The 20,401-nt window shown below is 37.9% G+C and overlaps 1 protein-coding gene across 1 annotated transcript; it reads left to right on the top strand.

The window, feature by feature from the left end:
* Positions 1 to 2,887: 2,887 nt before the first annotated feature.
* LOC130957325 (uncharacterized) lies at positions 2,888 to 4,370 on the top strand. The gene has a single exon (XM_057884193.1). It carries the CDS (start codon positions 3,051 to 3,053, stop codon positions 4,251 to 4,253), a length of 1,203 nt encoding a protein of 400 aa, XP_057740176.1. The 5' UTR covers positions 2,888 to 3,050; the 3' UTR covers positions 4,254 to 4,370.
* The last annotated feature ends 16,031 nt before the right edge of the window (positions 4,371 to 20,401 follow it).

Genomic DNA, 20,401 nt, shown 5'->3' with positions numbered 1-20,401 from the left:
AGGGGACTAAAATTTTTTAAAATGGAGATTGAAACTTTAATAACATTTTATACCTAAAATATCCTCATTTCAATTATTTAATTCCAATTTTACCCTTTCTACAAATTAAATTTCTGTTTCAATTTCTATCTTTTATTTTGTACCAAATAAAATACTGAGATTTATTTCAATTTTTATTTCTTAGTATCTGTCTCTCAGTCTAAGTCTTTCTATTTCTGTCTCTTCACCGTCTAACTTATTTTTCTTTGTTTTTTAACGTCGATTTTTCATCATTCACCATCAACATCGTAAACAACGTCTTTTTATAAAAAAGAGAACAAATGACAATATAACATCAATGTTTATGCATAAACAATAATGTTCGAAAGATAAAAAAAAAAAAAAAACTAATAGAACTTATTTTATTTAATATTTATTAATTATTATAATAATTAATAAATATTAAATAACAAATTTTAGCTATTTTTGACCTTTTTTCTCTTTGTTAACAAACATTTTCGATATACGAAATGGAACCCTTTTTTTTTTGCACTTTCATACATTGGATGATTGTAATGTTTGTGTATCAAATGGGACTTCCCCCCCTTCCTGATTTCTTGAATAAAAAACAAGACAATGCAAGAATTATAAGGCAGCCACGTGAATAGAAAACTCAGTTAGAAAGGATAAAGGGTGAGGAATGGTCAATTCTAGAGTTTGGAAGCCACCCCTTTAAGGGGGGAAATTAAAGTAGTCTACTACTATTTCACACAGTTATCTTATTTGGATATAAGTCTAGAAGATGCCAAACCAGCTTTCGGTTTTCTTTTCTTTACATCAAAAAACTGTTTTGGGTTTTGGCATAATCAAATAATGTTAGAACAATAAGGCTTTGAGCACAGTGATATAGACATATTTCCATCTCATGAGGAATTTCGGTTTTACTTAGAGAAGGGAATTAGTTAATTAAACCTAAAATAGTAGTTAGTCCAAAAGCGTCTCTCTCTTAGAAATATGTCTGATCCATGAAGAATATAATCCTGATCATATCATAGAGATTATTTGTGCTCTTAATTTTTTGAGAAAATGGTTTTATATTGAGAATTTTTTTATGGTCCAATTTTTAGATTGGGCTTAATACAATAGCTGAATAAAAAAATAGTTAAATTACACGGTTAGTTCCTACACTTTTAGTGAAATTACAAATTAGTTCTTACATTTTAAAAGTTTGTAATTAGGTCCCTAAAAAGAATTAAAATTGTAATTTAGTCCCTGCCGGTCAAAAAGTGTTGATTTAACCGAATATTTTTGAAATATGCTAAGAATATTCTATTAAATCCAACTCTTTTTGAACGACAGGGACTAAATTACAAATTTTAATTATCTTTAGGAATCTAATTACAAACTTTTAAAATATAAGGACTAATTTATAATTTTATTGAAAATGTAGAGAGCAACTATGTAATTTAACCTAAAAAAATCTTAATAAAAACTTGCTGATTTATCTATAAATAACGTAATCATGATCATATTCACGCAAATCCTGCGTATATCCAATATGAACTTATCTATATATATTTTGCGAATATTCCACTTCAAATACTATAAATAAAAATTTAACACACATTCAAAATATGTTACTTACTCTTAATCTTTATATATCTTAGATTAAAACAGACTTACGTCAAAATTTGTTACAAAGTAGATAAAAATTTAACAAATAATAAAAGATATTTTTTTTACCACCTTTTTAGGCTCTCTATTTGGCTTGGCGTTATTCTGCTCCCTCAACCTACTGCTTTGCTTTGTGCTGAAAATTAAAGGCATATTCAAGTTTGTTTCAATAATTGATGAGACAGCTGCCAACAACATGTATATGGCAAAGCTGCAACCAAAAACTATGAAATACAAGATAAGTAAATAAAAAATCCCCACCATCATTATATTTGCATTGATATCGTAAGGTAGATGGAAGAAAATGCTGAGAGGTATGTTCATAGGTTTGGCAAATGTTTCAATAAAGATGAAAATTATTAGTTCAGGAGTGGAAAGTGGCATGATTAGTATTTAGCTTTTAGAGGTACTATTTGAACATTCATTTTGAAGACAAGCCATGAGGCACTTTCTTTCTTTCTTTCTTTTCTATATCTATGGTCTTTTAGGAATAATATTGGGACAAGTATAAGGAAGTAATAATACTAAACTAATATGAATTTTAGATATGTAGTTTTTAAATTTTGGAAATATAATTTTTTTTTAACTTTTGAATAAACAAATTTTTTTTTAGCTAATTTTTATTTTTTTTTCTGAACTCTTTTTTTTTAGTTGTATTTTCCTTCGTAAGATTTTTTATTTTCAAAGTAAATTTTTCTTAGAAATGATATTTAAATCTATTTGTGGTAAACCAAATTATGAATAGAAAAGAAATACAAGTTTAGTTTTGATGAGAAAAAAAATTTTCTTCCTTCTAAAATGCCTAAATGATATTTTTATTTTTTTCTTCTATTTATAAAATATATTCTCTTATTTGTGAGATTAAAATAAAATAGACTACAATATATATTATTTTAACGGTAGAAAGATGTAAAATTAAAAATACGGTGAGAATTTACAGACATCTTCATGTAAAATTACTAATTAAGAATTGTTAGATAATAATTTAGTTAAGGTGAAAACTCAGTGCAGTCGACTTTACGTGAAGTTGATAGTTGAGATCGAATCAGTCAAATTATCTAACAATTCTCAGTTATCAACTTCACGTGAAGTTGACTATACTCGAATTTTTACCTTTAATTAAATATATCAAATTATCTAACGTATCGTATCTCAATAAACAACTTCACATAAAAATAATATATATATATAGAGTGCTTGTTGTGAATGATATTTTTGTTTTGGGTTTGATTGGTTTGTGATTGATGAGAAGACAAATTAGCAAACAGTGGCAGTGGCAGATACAAGCATCTACAAATATGCATCACAAGTTCAGAACAGCTCCAATCCGATCCTGAGTCTTAATTTGTCAGTTACACTTTCAACATCCCTGAGAAAAGAAAAACAGTGTCTGCAAAATGGAAAGAGGAAAAGTGACCAACACCTCTCATCATCATAACCCAAAGTCACCACCCACCACTACCTTGCCACATAATAACAACAACAATAATTCACCTCATCACCTTAACAAATGCCAACACCACCAAACTATTACACCTCATAATCTTCATTCAAACTCTGCACTCACCATTTTTAATTCTCAAACCTACTTCAAAGAAGTCACCACCACCACCAACACCAGTAGCAATAACAATACAAGAGTTTCTCCTGTTGTTGCTACCATGAATTCCCAACACAAGAATAATAATAATGCAGAGCTCTCAAAGACAACCATGAAGACGACGAAGACGACGACGGAGCTTCATAATCGTCCACCGAGAACCGCGGTTTCTGTCTCCGCCTTGAGCAATAACCGTTTTAACAAACCGAAGGCGGCGAAAAACAGAGCTTCGTATTGTCCAAATTCAAAACCCGCATGGCTTTTACGAAAATGCCCCTGCTTCTGTAAAACGTCTGTGCAAGTTAAACAACCCACGCCAAATCCCAAATCCAAGACTCCATTTACCAAAATACCCCCAAAATCTCAATCTCAACCGCAACCGCAACAGCAGCAACAGAAATCAGTTACGATTTCCGTAACAGAAAATTCCGAAGAATTGCAACCCGATATGGACACGGTTCTTGGAAAACCAACCACTGAGGGCTTCACTTTTCCTTCACTGGCAGCAGCAACACCAACCGCCACTTCCTGCCATAGCAAAAAGCAGGTTCTGAACGTAGTTCACGAGGAATATCCAATTCCGCCACGTCACTCGATGGAAGTTTTCCAACCAATAATAACCGTCGACAGAGAAAGAGAAAACAATAATAATAATAATAATAATCGTCGTCGGAACTTGGCGTCGCCGCCGAGTCCATTGTCACGTGACGCCGACGACGCGAGCGATGCGAGTTCTGATCTTTTCGAGATCGAGAGCTTCTCCCTTCAAGCAGTAGCAGCACTCCTCACGTGTCCACAGCCGGTTGTCACCATGGCACCCACAGGTTCAGAGGTCAACAACGACGATAATAATAAAACTTCGGCCTTTGACTTGAGCCTGGCCGCCGGCGCCGGAAAGAGCAGCGGCTCTGAGTTTTTGGCCGCGGCGGCTGCAGAGCAACAGCGACAAGGGGCCGCAGATAATAACAGTACAAAGACTGGTGAGGATACTACAAAATGAAGGCTACAAAATTACAGATTCCTTATTTGTACATAAGAGTTTTTATTGCTGTATTTTTGAATAACTTTTGTATGAAATATTAATGAATTTAATTTTGGAGTTTAATTTCGTGTTAAAAGCTTTTCATAATCATGTTTTTAGATAGTCAGTCAATACGAAAAATAATTATTTTTGTTATTAATTCACATATAAAATATCGAGATAATATTCGATTTGGTCCCTAAATTTATACACGAGTCTCAATTTAGCCTCTAAAGTTTCAATTGTCTCTATTTAGTTTCCAAACTTTGTGAACATAACTCATGTTAGTCCTTGAAACAATTTTCAATGTACAAACATTAACGGAATACTGTCGTGACAGCAACTTTATAAAATGATATCGTTTTGGTTTTGGTACTCAAATAACCCAAAACAACATACGATGCCGTTTTTTAGCTATTTAAATGTCAAAGCCAAAACTGCATTATTTTACAAGTCTGAACGTGACATGTGATAGTCTTCAATAGCGCTCTATTAATGTTTTTATACTAAAAATAGTCTCAGGAACTAATATGAGGGACGTTTATAAACTTGAGGACTAAATAGAGGCAATTAAAACTTTAGAGACTAAATTGAGACTCGCGTGTAAGTTCAGGGACCAAATTGAATAAGTGTATCAAAATTAAATTTTTTATTTTAATATACTTATAAAATAAATAAAAATATTACGTATTTTTTAAAAGTCTGTGTTTATCAATTTTTTAAAATATTTATTATTATTTAATTAATTTAAATATTCACTTTCATGTACTAATTATTTAAAAAATCAGAAAAAGTAAAGACTCATACAATTATCATATGAATTCAAAAATTCAAAATAACTAATTAATTATTTAGTCAAATTTATTAAAATTGTTAAATTTATGGATTTAGATAACTCTTTTTAATAGTGAATGTTAAAACGTTTATAAAAAATGAATTAAAAATGCATTAGTAGTATGAAAATTTTAATTTTTTGATGCACCATAGAATAATTTTACATGTGTATGTATTTAATTATATGTAATATTATATATTTGTAAAGATAATTACTTTTTATATTAATTATAAAAATAATTATTTAAAAAAATAAAAATAATTTAATAATCGTATAAAATAATTTTATTGTTAATACATCAAAATTAAACTCATGAATTAGATTAATGAACTCTTATATCTTTTTATTAAACCAATGCACAAATATTTGAATTTCATTATTGTAAGAGATTTGACAAATCACTGTTCTAACAAATTAAACAAAAAAATTAGTATGTGTTTTAAGTTTAACTTTGATGCATTATGAAAAAAAATTTTAATTTTGAAATCACTACTTTTAATTCGTTATATATAAAACTAGTTTCTTTTAATTAACAATAAGCTAACAAAGTAGTATACTCCTAAATATTAGGAGTTTAAATTGTTATTGTAGCTAGGGAGACAAAGAGAAAAGTTAAAGAAAAAAAATGTTTAATAATTCTTGGTCCAAAATAAATTGGCTTTTTGCTCATGCAGATGTTATATATACAAAAAAAAATATTAAATGCAAATAAAAATTAATTATTAAATCAGTTATTTTTATAAAATATAAAATACATATTATAAATGAGTTAACCTATATATATATATATATATATATATATATATATATATATATATATATATATTTATTTATTAATATATAAAATTATATTTTTATTTTATTTCCAAATTTAAATTTAATATCATATATAAATTAGACATCCATTTCATGCTATATGAATTTGTTTCTCGAAATATTTACTTAAAAATTATTTATTCGCATTTTTATTAACAATGAAGTTATAAAAATATTGTCGGGTATCAACTAATTTTAGAAATACCATATCCCATGTTCTGACTTTACTCATGGAATGGGTAGAGAAAATAAATGTTTTCCGTGAGAATAATCATATGTATTCTTAGAATACGTATTATATACATTTCTCTTTTTGAGAATCTAAAAAGTTTGTGTGTGTACATGTCTGAAAAATTTAATCATTTCCCTCTATTCATATATGAGTCTAGGTAATAATTAATACTAGACACTACTCTTTTAGTAAATATATGTAGGCTACTTTTTGTCTTAATAATCTTTGTCATTTATTATTTGTAGATAAAAATTTATATACAGTTGTATTTATGTGAAGTTAATAGTTAAAATTTATTAAATAATAATTTAATAACTAATAATTTTTAATTATTAACTCCACATAAATATAATTACATATAAGTTTTCACATTATTTTCAACAAATATGTAAATATCAACTACATATGTTACTTAAGAAAACTAAGGATCATTTATAGTGGAGTCAAATTCTTTCTTTCTTTTTTTTTTTTTCACAATAGGGAGTTAGAGATAGACCCTACTTGCTTCTTGGAAGGGTGTCTCAGTAGCTTGGCTTGGGTGTCTCTTTTTTTTGCAACATAGAGATAGATTGGTTACTTTATGTTAATTCCAGCTATGCTTAGATTGGATTCATGCATGTCTTCATGTATGGTCTTGCTCGTTGCTAACACGTTTAGTCACTTTAAATTAAATTATAAGGCACCAAAAATCAACGTCAATACAATCCTCATCATGCCTCATCCATTATTGTTCTTTCTTTCTTCAGTTTCTGACGATTTAATATTTTTTTACAATTTTTTTTTTACTTGTTCGTACTTTTGCTGAGGTTACGAGCCTAATTTGATTATGGGTTTAACCAACCGGTATCTCCAACTAACGGACGAATGAGGTAATCATTCAACCAACTCAAATTGATTAACTATCTTTAAAATACATTTTAATGTCATAAGCTAACAGTTTTGCGAGATAATAATTTTATGAGTTTTGCTAGGTAGATAATAATTTTTGTAAATAATATGAATAATAGGTTTTAGAATTGACCCAATAAAATAAAAAAAATACTCTACCCAAAATAACCAAATTATCTCCTAAACCTTAACATTAGGATAAACATCTGCACACTTTATGAATTGAATATCCAACCATTATTAACTGTATATGAGTAAATCGAATCAAAAGAAATAACCATCTAATTAAAAATAATAAACATAATTATCTGAATTCCTATTGAATTGAACATCCGACATATCTATTGTTCATTTATTTAATATTTTCATTGTCTACCTATACTTATCCTAATTTTATTCATTTTAATGATTTATCCTTTGGCCACTAATGAGCCAATAACATAATATTCTCACTTAATCGAATTCCCGAAATGCTATTGTCCAGAACATTACTAATAATCAGTTAATAAAAATAATATTTTCTATAACCAGCAAAATTGAAAAGAGATTAAAAAATCACAAATTACATTTAAAAATTGTCGAGTAATAACTAAATTTGCTCACCTCATGAACAAACTGATTTTGGAGTTCACCAAATATCAAATTCTTGACTTTTCGAATCTAGCGCTCTAATACCATGTCATAATACCACTTATCCCAAAAGTTTCAGCTGATAAAAAAAAAGTAATACTAATAATTTTATCTCTAATACTCCATAAATCTCTATTATACAATTGTACAAATATTCCATTGGCTCCTCGTACTTTTTCAAAACTGTTTCTCACTTTTTCTAGGATATAATGTCACATTTCCTTTTTGGGGGCCAAATTAGGAGATTTGGAAGATAATCAATTTGGAACTGGATCAACTTTCATGAAAATCAAAGCCTTTCTTCATTATATAATAACTTTCAGTCATTTTAGCATATTCATGGGATAATACTTTAGAATTACCCCATGCATGCATGGACCATAATATATTCTATTGAGTTGAACTGGGATATAATAATATTCTTTTAACAAAGATAATTTATTTTTCTATTATAGAAACTCAAATTAAACCCAAAATATTTAGCACTTTTAACCCACCCAAAATATCATACTACTTTATCATATCCTTTTTGAGATGAATATATGGGAACCTCGACCTGGTTGTTAATTATCCATATTTATTTGACATGATGTGGACATGCATGAGCATAATAAACAAGTCTATATATTATAGATTTATAGATTTATAGGCATAGCTCAACAAAGTGTGAATTGAGGTGTGGAAATGGTGAAATTCTAAATCAGGTACCTATTAATTAAAGAGTATATACCCATTTTGGTCCTCAAAGAATTTCAGACTGGACACTTTAGTCTCCAACTAAAATTAATTACTTGATTGGTCCCTAATAATTAATTCCGTCAGTCACTTAGGTCCTTGGCTCCGTCAACTCTAACGGAAGACAAAATAGTCCCTGAAAACTCTAACATGAGACAAAATAATCCCTGACAACTCTAACAAGGGACAAAATTATCACTGACCCCTTTATTCGAAAACGACACTATTTTTCCCCAATTTTTATCATATCTCGTATAATCCTAACATTCATACTCTTCTTCTTCACTTTCACAGTCTTTTTTTTCCATCTTTTCCTTCCTCCTCTTTAGCTCCAAGATTAAGCCATGGTGTAATTGTCACACGTGTCGCACCTATCTCAAGATGTCATGGACCACACACTTCCTAAATCTTTGTGACTGGTACATCCACCTCCTCTGCACTTCACCCACCAAAAGCATCCACTTGCACGTCTTTGATAACATCACCTAACCCCGACAACGTCCACGACATCCTCAAGACTAATTTCCACAACTACTCTAAGGGCACACCTTTCTCCACTCTTCGGCAACCAATATAGATTGTTGGACGTTAGGACATCATGAGAAGATTCTCCTTTGACATCATATGCAAATTCTCATTTCAAATAGACACCGAGTGCTTCATTCCTTCTTTTTCGGAGTCTAAGTTGGCAGACAATTTCAACCTCGCATCCAAGCTATTACAACGAACAATGTTGCCGTTGCCGCTCATATGGAAACTGAAGCGATTACTGAACAATGGTTCGGAGAAGAAGCTGAAGGAAGTGATCGGAATGGTGGACAATGTGGTCATGGAGATGTTAGGGCAAAGGAGGAGGGAGATGGCAACAACAACGACGAGTCTTAACAAATCAGACTTGCCGTCTAGATTCATGGGATCCATCGAAGACGACAACTAGCTGAGAGACATAGACATTAGTTTCCTGAGTATGAATTGGTTGAGAATAAGTTGAGGATTTTTTTCTTGTGAACATTAAATTTATAGAGTGTGCATTGTGTAGTTTGAAGTTACAGTGTTAAACTGTTAGTGTTATGCGAGATATGATGAAAATTGGGAGAGAACAGTGTCGTTTCCAAACAAAGGAGATCAGGGACCATTTTGTCCCCTGTTAGAGTTGTCAGGGACTATTTTGTCCTCCGTTAGAATTAACGGAATAAAGGACTTAAGTGACTGACGGAGTTAATTGTTAGGGACCAATCGAGTAATTAATTTTAGTTGGGGACTAAAGTGTCCAGTCTGAAATTCTTTGAGGACCAAAATAGGTATATATTCTTAATTAAAAGGTGATTGACCTATATGGAACACAATCATGCATCTCAACTATTTCAAAGTACGATACAAAAACATAAAAGCAGACAAAGACTTTGGGTTTAAAGTGAAAAGGACATAATGAGGGACCTCAATCAGGTTTGGCTAGAAAAAAAAAATTTTAACCAACAATTAAATAATAAATAATAAAATTAAATAAAAATTAATGTTCATACCCTGACCCAATGTTAAGGGCCCAGGTCCAATCGAAAGGCCTGATCCAATAGATTAAGCCTAGCAAAGCACCCACCTCCCCTCAAGAGGTCGGTGTCCACCCCGACTTGGTACGAAGAAGTCGGTTGTGAGATTAGCTGGCAGGTAAACACTCATTCAAATGAGTAACCGCCCCTAAAATCTCTCTAACCACTTCCTAAAGCCATATCTTAACCTCCCTAAGATAGTGGGACGGTTATTATCCTAAAGATACGGCACTACTCCAACGGTGGTTATTGGCTCACCACTATAAGTACACTGACACACCTCAGGTATTCCTAAGTCCAATACTCTCTAAGACCTGCTTACACCCTTGCTAACTTAGGCATCGGAGTGTCCTTGCAGGTACCACCCCCCATTCACACGCGCGCACAAGTCGGACGGAGCCTCCCGAGCTGCGGACATACCCGGAGTTCTCCTCCTCCATACACTTGGGCCGCCGAACGCCATCCATTGGACTAATCTCCGGTTACCCACCGTAACATTGGCGCCGTTGCCGGGGACCCGAGAGATCATCCCTCGATGGCGGATAGATTCCATGAAGAAGTCCGTGCGGAAACAGATTCCGAAGAAGAGAATCTGAACGCGGGCAATAACAATGAAGACCTGGCCCAGCACCAGGAAGATAACGACCAGCATAGAGAAGGTACCTCAGGAATGAAAAATCCGAAGGTAAATTCCTCAGATGGTCGCGAATCAGAAAAGGGTGGACCATCCCACGTGACTGAACTAATGGGATTGGTCCATAGCCGCCTAGAGCAATTGGAACAAGAGCGGGAGAGGCAAAAGGAAACCGAAAGGTACCTTAAAGAAGAGATGGAACGGCGAAAAGAGTTAGAAAGAAAACTCTTGCAGCTAGAATCCTCCCTCAAGAACTCCCGCGATGAAGGAGAAGATCAACTCCCGGGCGGAGAGGATCCTTTCAGCGAGGACATAATGAGGGCAAAAGTTCCAAGGAACTTCAAAAGCCCTGATATGGACCTCTACGATGGGACTACGGATCCAAAGCATCATCTTAGCAACTTCAAAGCCGGATGTATCTAGCTGATGCCTCCGACGCTACGAGATGCAAGGCTTTCCCGACCACTTTATCGAAAGCAGCGATGAAGTGGTTCGATAGCCTCCCCCCGAGATCCATTACTAGTTTTGAAGACCTCTCCAGGAAATTTTTGATGAGGTTCTCAATTCAGAAGGATAAAGTAAAACATGCACCGAGCCTCCTGGGAGTAAAACAGGAGGTCGGAGAGTCTCTACGAGCCTACATGGAAAGGTTCAATAAGGCATGTTTAGAGATCCAAGACCTGCCCACAGAGGCAGTAATAATGGGGTTAGTCAACGGACTTAGAGAAGGCCCCTTCTCACAGTCCATATCTAAAAGGCACCCCGTTTCTCTAAGTGATGTACAAGAAAGGGCCGAAAAGTACATCAACATGGAAGAGAATGCCAAATTAAGAGACCTGAGTTCACGACCTGGACCTACTTCCTCCTCTAGGGAAAAGGAAAGGGAAGTCAGGAAGAAGGAAGAACCCGGTCTCGAAAGGCCCAGAAAGTATCACTCTTATACTCCTCTAAAGACTTCTATAGTGGATGTATACAGAGAGATCTGCAACACTAAAAGGCTGCCACCCCCAAGACCTATTAAAAACAAAAAAGGGGGAAGTCGCAGCGAGTATTGCGAGTACCATAAAATATATGGTCACTCCACCAACGACTGTTACGACCTCAAAAATGTGATAGAAAAGCTGGCTAGAGAAGGTCGGCTTGACAGATATCTCATGGAGAGGTCGGACACCCACGGAAAGAGAAAGCGAGATGATATGGACAGGAGAGATCCTCCACCACAAACCCCTGAGAGACACATCCACATGATCTCAGGAGGATTTGCGGGAGGTGGAGTCACCAAATCTTCTCGCAAAAGACATCTGAAGAGAGTCTATCAGGTCGGGGATGAGACACCCGACCTCCCCACTATATCATTCACAAAAGAGGATGGGCAAGGAATAATCCCCGGGCATGATGATCCCGTGGTGATAACTATGATCCTAGCCAACGCCCACCTCCACAGAACCCTAGTAGACCAAGGAAGTTCGGCGGACATCCTTTTCAAGCCCGCCTTCGACAAACTAGGGTTAGATGAAAAAGAGTTGAGAGCTTACCCCGACACTCTATATGGGTTAGGGGACACGCCAATAAAGCCACTGGGATTTTTACCCCTTCACACTACCTTTGGAAAAGGGGAAAAATCAAGGACTCTGAGCATAGACTTTATAGTCATCGATGAAGGGTCAGCCTACAATGCCTTAATTGGCAGAACTACCCTTAATCGACTCGGAGTGGTGGTATCAACTCCTCACCTCTGCATGAAATTCCCGACTCCAGGAGGAATAGCAACGGTGAGGGGAGATCAGAAATTGGCGAGGAAATGCTATAACGAAAGCCTAAATCTGAGAGGGAAGGGCAAAGAAGTCCACACCATAGAGTTAGGTGGTGCCAGGACCAGAGAAGAGCTGCGACCCCAGCCGGGAGGAAAAACCGAGGAGATACAAGTCGGTGAGGAGGAAGGAAAAAACACTTACATAGGAGCCAACCTAGGGGAAACCCTGAAACAAGGGTTGGGTGAACTCCTAAGAGCTAATTCCGACCTCTTCGCCTGGAAGGCTTCCGACATGCCCGGGATTGATCCCGAGCTCATGTCCCATAGGCTCTCGGTTTACCCAGGGTCCCGACCTGTACAACAAAGAAGACGCAAGCTCGGCCCAGAGAGGGCCTCAATAGTAGAAGAGCAAGTACAGGCGCTCCTGGAAGCCGGCTTTATCAGAGAGGTCAAATACCCAATATGGCTAGCCAATGTAGTGCTAGTCAAAAAACAAAATGGTAAATGGAGAATGTGCGTCGACTACACCGACTTGAATAAGGCGTGTCCTAAGGACCCCTATCCTCTACCGAGTATTGACACCCTGGTGGACTCCAGCTCAGGGTATCAATACCTATCATTCATGGACGCCTACTCGGGATATAACCAAATCCCGATGCATGAACCCGACCAGGAGAAAACATCGTTCATCACACCAAAAGCCAACTATTGCTACGTGGTCATGCCATTCGGACTAAAGAATGCAGGAGCCACATACCAAAGGCTGATGAACAAAGTGTTTTCCTCCCATTTAGGGAGCCTAATGGAGGTATACGTCGACGACATGTTAGTAAAAACCAAGCAAGAAGTCGACCTCTTAACCGACCTCTCACAAGTCTTCGACACTATAAGGTTGCATGGGATGAGACTAAATCCCGCAAAATGCGCCTTCGCAGTAGAAGCAGGGAAATTTCTAGGCTTCATGCTAACACAAAGAGGGATTGAGGCCAATCCCGACAAGTGCAGAGCTATCCTAGAAATGAAGAGCCCGACTTGTTTAAGAGAGGTTCAACAGCTCAATGGCCGACTCGCAGCCCTCTCCAGATTCATGGCAGGATCGGCACTAAAATCCCTTCCATTATTCTCCCTATTAAGGAAGGGATGCCAGTTTGAATGGACTCCGGAATGTGAGGAGGCGTTCCAAGAGTTCAAAAAATTCTTAAGCCAACCTCCTATATTAACTCGACCAATACCGGGAAAAGACCTTGTCCTATATCTATCCGTCGCAAACAAGGCTGTTTCATCAGCCCTGATCAGAGAAGACGAGGTCGGGCAACACCCGGTCTATTTCACCAGTAAGGTTCTACAAGGCCCTGAGCTAAGGTACCACAAACTAGAGAAGTTTGCCTACTCCTTAGTAATAGCCTCACGAAGGCTACGACCTTACTTCCAGGCTCACACAATAAGAGTCCGCACGAACCAGCCCATGAAGCAAATCCTTCAAAAGACGGATGTTGCAGGGAGAATGGTTCAATGGGCGATAGAGCTCTCCGAGTTTGATTTAAGATACGAAACTCGGACCGCAATTAAAGCCCAATGCCTCGCCGACTTCATTGCAGAATACGCAGGTGAACAAGAGGAAAAACCGACTACATGGGAACTCTATGTAGACGGATCCTCCAACAAAACAGGAAGCGGCGCAGGCATAATATTGGTAGATGGAAAAGGAACCCAGATAGAGGTCTCCTTGAAATTTGAATTTCCGGCTTCAAACAATCAGGCAGAATATGAGGCCTTGATTGCCGGATTAAAATTAGCAGAAGAAGTTGGTGCTGCGAAGGTGATGATCTACAGCGACTCACAAGTGGTGACTTCCCAAATAAGTGGAGAATATCAGGCAAAGGACCCCAGTATGAAGAAATACTTGGAAAAAACCTTGGAACACCTTGGGCACTTTGCGGAAACCGAGATAAAACATATAACTCGGGATCTAAATAGCAGAGCCGACGCCCTGTCCAAGTTAGCAAGTACCAAACCCGGAGGGAACAACAGAAGCCTGATCCAAGAAACCCTCCAAGAACCCTCGGTATCAAAAACAGAAGACGAACAAAAGGTACTTGAGGTAGTCGGCCTAAACCTCGGATGGATGAATCCCTTAGTCGAATACCTAAAATTCGACATCCTCCCCCAAGAGGAGAAAGAGGCTAAAAAGATCCGAAGGGAAGCACAACATTATACATTGGTAAGAAATGTCCTTTACAGAAGAGGGATATCAACACCATTGCTGAAGTGCGTACCGACCTCAAGAACCTCCGAGGTGTTGGAGGAAGTACATAGTGGGATCTGCGGAAATCATCTCGGAGCAAGGTCATTAGCCAGGAAAATAATCCGAGCAGGATTCTACTGGCCAACCCTGCAGAAAGATGCCACAGAATTTGTGAAGAAATGCCAATCATGCCAGATGCATGCAAATTTCCACGTGGCTCCACCCGAAGAGCTCATCAGTATAACTTCCCCCTGGCCTTTCGCGAAGTGGGGAATGGATTTGTTAGGTCCTTTTCCCCAAGCACCAGGACAAGTCAAGTACTTGATCGTGGGAATAGATTACTTCACAAAGTGGATAGAAGCGGAACCACTAGCCACTATCACCGCCCAAAGAAGTCGCAGGTTCCTCTACAAAAACATTATCACAAGGTATGGAATACCTTATTCCATTACCACAGACAATGGAACCCAATTCACTGACGCCACCTTCAGAAATCTAGTAGCCAGTCTGAAAATCAAGCATCAGTTCACCTCGGTAGAACACCCACAAGCCAATGGGCAAGCCGAGGCAGCTAACAAAGTCATACTGGCAGGCTTGAAGAAGAGACTACAGGAAGCAAAGGGGGCTTGGGCTGAAGAGCTCCCTCAAGTATTATGGGCCTATAGGACGACCCCCCAATCCGCCACAGGAGAAACACCCTTCCGACTAGTCTATGGGGTAGAAGCCATGATTCCCATAGAAATCAATGAGCAAAGCCCAAGGGTAATTCTCCACGATGAGGTCGGAAATGTACAGGGGCACAAAGAGGAACTCGACTTGCTCCCCGAAGTCCGAGAGAACGCCCAGATAAGAGAAGCGGCATTAAAGCAAAGGATGACTACCAGATACAACAAAAAAGTCATTCGAAGAACATTTGCCGTTGACGACTTGGTCTTAATCAGAAACGACATCGGAGTCAACAAATCGGGAGATGGAAAGCTCGCCGCAAATTGGAAAGGACCATACAAAATAAAGGAAGTGTTAGGGAAAGGTTATTATAAAGTAACCAACCTGGACGGCACTGAGTTACCCAGGTCGTGGCATGCTTGTAATATGAAAAGGTACTACAGTTAAAAGCGAACTCTACTCCCTGATGTACTCTTTTCCCAGCTTCATGATTTTTTCCCAAAAAAAGGGTTTTTTCTGGAGAGGGGTTTTTAACGAGGCATCATAGTAGAGGCTAAGGGAAAACATGCTGTCAAAGACCCTTAGTAGCAAAAAGGTACCCTCCCAATTAATAAAGATCTTTTCTACAATATCTCTCTTAATATCCTCCTTTAGTATTTTTTCTACGAAACGCGCCGACTTAAGCTCGACAAAACGTGAAAATCCCATGAACCGACCTAACGTGGTCGTCAGGATAAAACGACGAGGTACAAGTCGGTGTAAAGAGGTTATATAAGTTGATCGTATGAAACTCGGGAACAGTCCGACTTATAAGTCGAAGACAAGAACCCGAGTAGAAAAACTCGGATACATTCCGAGTAAACGAAAAACGCATCACAAAAATAACTTAAGTCATAAAAACTCACCACAGCAAAGTTGAGTATAAAGGATAACAAAGAGATATGGAAACCTGAAAAAGTTCAAAGTTTGCAGACAAACCTTTGCACGAAAAAGGCTCAAGAAAACAATACAAGCTAACAAAGGTTTTCTTTTCGAAAGGATCAAACATATTCAAAATAGAAAAGCATGTACGCACGCAAAGTAACTTAAACCCTTATCCAAAAAAGGGCGCCTACTTCGATTAGAAAACCCTTATCCAAAAAGGGCATTTATTTTGTTTAAAACCCTTATCCAAAAAGGGCAACGAACAGAATATTTTGTTTGCGGCCTTAAAAGGCCAGAAGGAAATTGTTCACCAGCAAATAAATAGAAGTTTAAAAAAGAGGGGACCCACAGGCCGGGCCCCCATATAGCCACAAACATAAAGAAGTCATTTTTTGGACGGAGTAGAGGAATCACCACCACCAGGAGGAACACCACCAGGAGGAACACCACCAGGACCGGGAGGAGGAACGGAAGAAGAACCTGAGTCATCCGTAGGACGAGGAGGAGACTCGATAATTCTCTGTCCCCGAGTCTTCAGGTCTGACTCGGAAATGACCTCGGGGACGGGAGGATCAACGATGGCGCCGTCAATAACCACCTTGTCGGGATGGAGCGGAGAAAGGTCCAAGTCGGGAGCGATAACTCTGACTTGTTCCAAGAAAATCCTCCAAGACTCCTCGGCACCATCGGCGATAGAGTCCTCCAACTCGGCATATGCGTTCCGAGAATTCAGCAAGTCCTTCCTCACGGCCACAATATCTTGAAATAAGCTGTGGTAGCTGTCTTGCGCCGTCTTCCTCAGATTAGCCTCCAAGGTACATTGGGCCCGTAGCTTACCCTCCTCCTCCTTCAGGTGATCCCTCTCCTTCCTCAACCTATCTCTCTCCTCCTTCAGCTCCTTTTCATGTTTTTCAAAAATACGAAGTCTCCCCTCCAACTCCTCAACCCTCGAGGTTGCACCCAAGGAGCTAAGGGGAGCCTTCTCAAAAATGTCCAAAAGCTTGCCACAAACACCCGCCGTCCTAAAACTCTCCTCGGCCATGGTGGTAAGGTGGTTCCGAACAGAAACATCATCCATATGTATAAAAGGATAGATGTTCTTTCGGACGAATGCCATAGCATCCGCCTTAACCCCACCATCGAAGGAAGAAGAGCCAGACTCTGAAGTCTTGCGCTTCTTCTTCTCGGGTTCGGAGAGAATTTGGGCAGAGGGGGGTGGTCGGGGCAAACTCGAGGAAGAGAGTACAATAGGTTGAGTAGGAGTGCCAGTGTTCTTAGGAGGAGGAGGCGGAGGGGGAGGAGAGGTGACCACCCCGGACCTAGCCCGGGACTTCGCCTTAGCCTCCCGGACCCTTTGGTAGGCCTCCTGAGCATTCTTTTTTGCCATATCTACAAAAGAAAACAAATAACAACCGAGTTACAAGTCGGTAAAGTGTAAGTCAACAACTCATCGGTAAAATATAAGTCGGCGAAAACTACTCGGAAATAAAGAATGCATGCACTACCTATTTGAGATTGAACGAAAATCGGTGTTCCCTGAAGAATTTTCCTGGTATCCAAATATGGGGACCTCCCCCATGCTTCTCGGAAAAACCCTACAATGGCCGCCTCCACCTCGTCTAGGTCATCTAGACCAATCTTTTCGCAAGGGGTGGCCGGCAGCCAGTAAAGGGGAAAGCGAGGGGAGGAATGCTCGTCCAGAAAAAAGGGGTGGTGGCCCTCTACAGCTTGAACCTTGAAGAAGAAGTTTTTGAAGTCGTGAAAAGATTCATCAAAAAGGGTGAAAATCCTCCGACCTTGAATGGCTCGGAAGGATACCCATTGTTGTTTGTTGTTTAGCCCACTAAAGGGCTTAGTCATATGGAAAAGATAAAAGAAAATTCTCAAGGAAGTCGGAAAGTCCAGAGCGTGGCTTATAAACTGATAAATCTTCAAGAAACCCCAGGAATTGGGGTGGAGTTGAGTAGGGGCAACTTTACAGTGGTGCAAAACGGATATCTCGAAATCTGAGAAAGGAAGAAAAACACCCAAGCGGGTGATCATACTTTCATACATGAAGAAAAAATGAGGGGCCACCTCATTAACTCTCCCAAAACAGATCCGGTCTTCAGGACCCGGGATTACCAGTTCATATTTGGGCTCGTCCTCGTCCGAAGTACAGAGCCTATGATGAGTACGAAGGTGAGTGATGAACTCAGCGTCAACCAACGGTTCCTCCCCAAGGACCGTATCATCAACCCACTGAGAAAGAATGTCTACAGAAGCCATTTTTTATATAAAGAAGAAAAGTGGCGGAAAACCTACAAAAAGGGAAAAAGAAAAAGAAAATCAAAAAACACGGCCACTAAAGAAGAGAGATTCGAAACTAGAATCTACAGGTCAACCTATCTACTCGCAAACAAAACATGCAAACATAAAGCATGACATGGGAAAAGCAAAACTAACCTTTATCCGAAAATGGAGGTTGGAGAAGAACAGAAGTCTTCGAACGCAAGGATGCAATACGAACAAGATAAGAAGAAGTTTGAAAGATCGCAGAAACGGAAAATGGAAAGAGAGGGAAAGTATTTATAAATAGGCTAAGGGGCATAATGGTAAAAATGAGGCAGTCATTAATGCGACTGCACCGTTACCAAAGCCCTCAATCCCTAAACGCTTCCTCAACGGACACGACGCTTGAATTGACGTAACTGTCAGAAACAAAAGGTCGCGAAAATCACGTCGGTTTCAAAACCCGTGAAGGTCGGCTGCGAACCCGAGTTGAATACTTGAACCCAAGCCTTGAAAGGGTCTTGGGCTCAAGTAGGGGCACTGTTCATACCCTGGCCCAATGTTAAGGGCCCAGGTCCAATCGAAAGGCCTGATCCAATAGATTAAGCCTAGCAAAGCACCCACCTCCCCTCAAGAGGTCGGTGTCCACCCCGACTTGGTACGAAGAAGTCGGTTGTGAGATTAGCTGGCAGGTAAACACTCATTCAAATGAGTAACCGCCCCTAAAATCTCTCTAACCACTTCCTAAAGCCATATCTTAACCTCCCTAAGATAGTGGGACGGTTATTATCCTAAAGATACGGCACTACTCCAACGGTGGTTATTGGCTCACCACTATAAGTACACTGACACACCTCAGGTATTCCTAAGTCCAATACTCTCTAAGACCTGCTTACACCCTTGCTAACTTAGGCATCGGAGTGTCCTTGCAGGTACCACCCCCCATTCACACGCGCGCACAAGTCGGACGGAGCCTCCCGAGCTGCGGACATACCCGGAGTTCTCCTCCTCCATACACTTGGGCCGCCGAACGCCATCCATTGGACTAATCTCCGGTTACCCACCGTAACAATTAATATTCAAATTCTATATAAATATACAATTATAGTGCATTTTTTTTTATTTTTTATCGACTATTGTTGTATAAAAATTAACGAAAGATTTAAATTAATATAAAAATAATATATAATAAAATACAATAATATTGTTTGATTTATGTAATTTACCTAACAAAATGAGGCTTTGTTATTCTGTTGTATAAATGTTTGGCAAATTTTTTTTTGAGTTTATAGGAGAATCTAAATTTTCAAGTGGGAAAAGTAGATATCATGTGAGAAATTAAAGCCAATTTGCTGGCTAAACTTTTCTCTGGCTTTAGCCTTCCCTTGATAGATGACTGGATGTACCTTTAATTTGTCTATAAATATAATTTTTTTAGTGGTTTTTAGAGCGCATAGATCCTGTTTTGGCCATGTGCTAGCTACTCTACCCTACTTAACCACAAAAATAATTAGGATAATTTCTGTAAATGTTAACTTAAATTAGAGCCTATCATTCTATCTAGTAGTGCTTATAAAGTTTGTAATTTATGATTTTTATTTTAGTTTTTATAAAAAAGAAAAAGAAAAAGAAAGTATGCTAGCCCTGGTAAAGAAAAAGGTGAGAGGTAGACCCATTAGTGTGTTTATGTTTGGGGATTGGTAATTGACAGTGGCTTTAAAATTTTAAATATAGTGTCAAATCTTTTACAAAGATGAGTTGATTTCTAATATACTAGTTACTTTCTCTTGGATGTATGTAAGGACTTTTAAAAATTAATTGTTTTTTTTTCTATGGAGTTAATATGTTGTTTTTTTTTTAATAAAGAGTGATGAAATTTACTTAAGCCGAAAAAAAAAAGTAAAACAATTGCAATATAATAAAATTATACATATTCTCTATCAAGATACAT

This window comes from Arachis stenosperma, chromosome 10 (assembly GCF_014773155.1).
Source record: "Arachis stenosperma cultivar V10309 chromosome 10, arast.V10309.gnm1.PFL2, whole genome shotgun sequence".
NCBI lineage: Eukaryota > Viridiplantae > Streptophyta > Magnoliopsida > Fabales > Fabaceae > Arachis > Arachis stenosperma.
The sequence above is the reverse complement of the archived record's forward strand: the minus strand, read 5'-3'. Positions and strand labels throughout refer to the sequence as shown.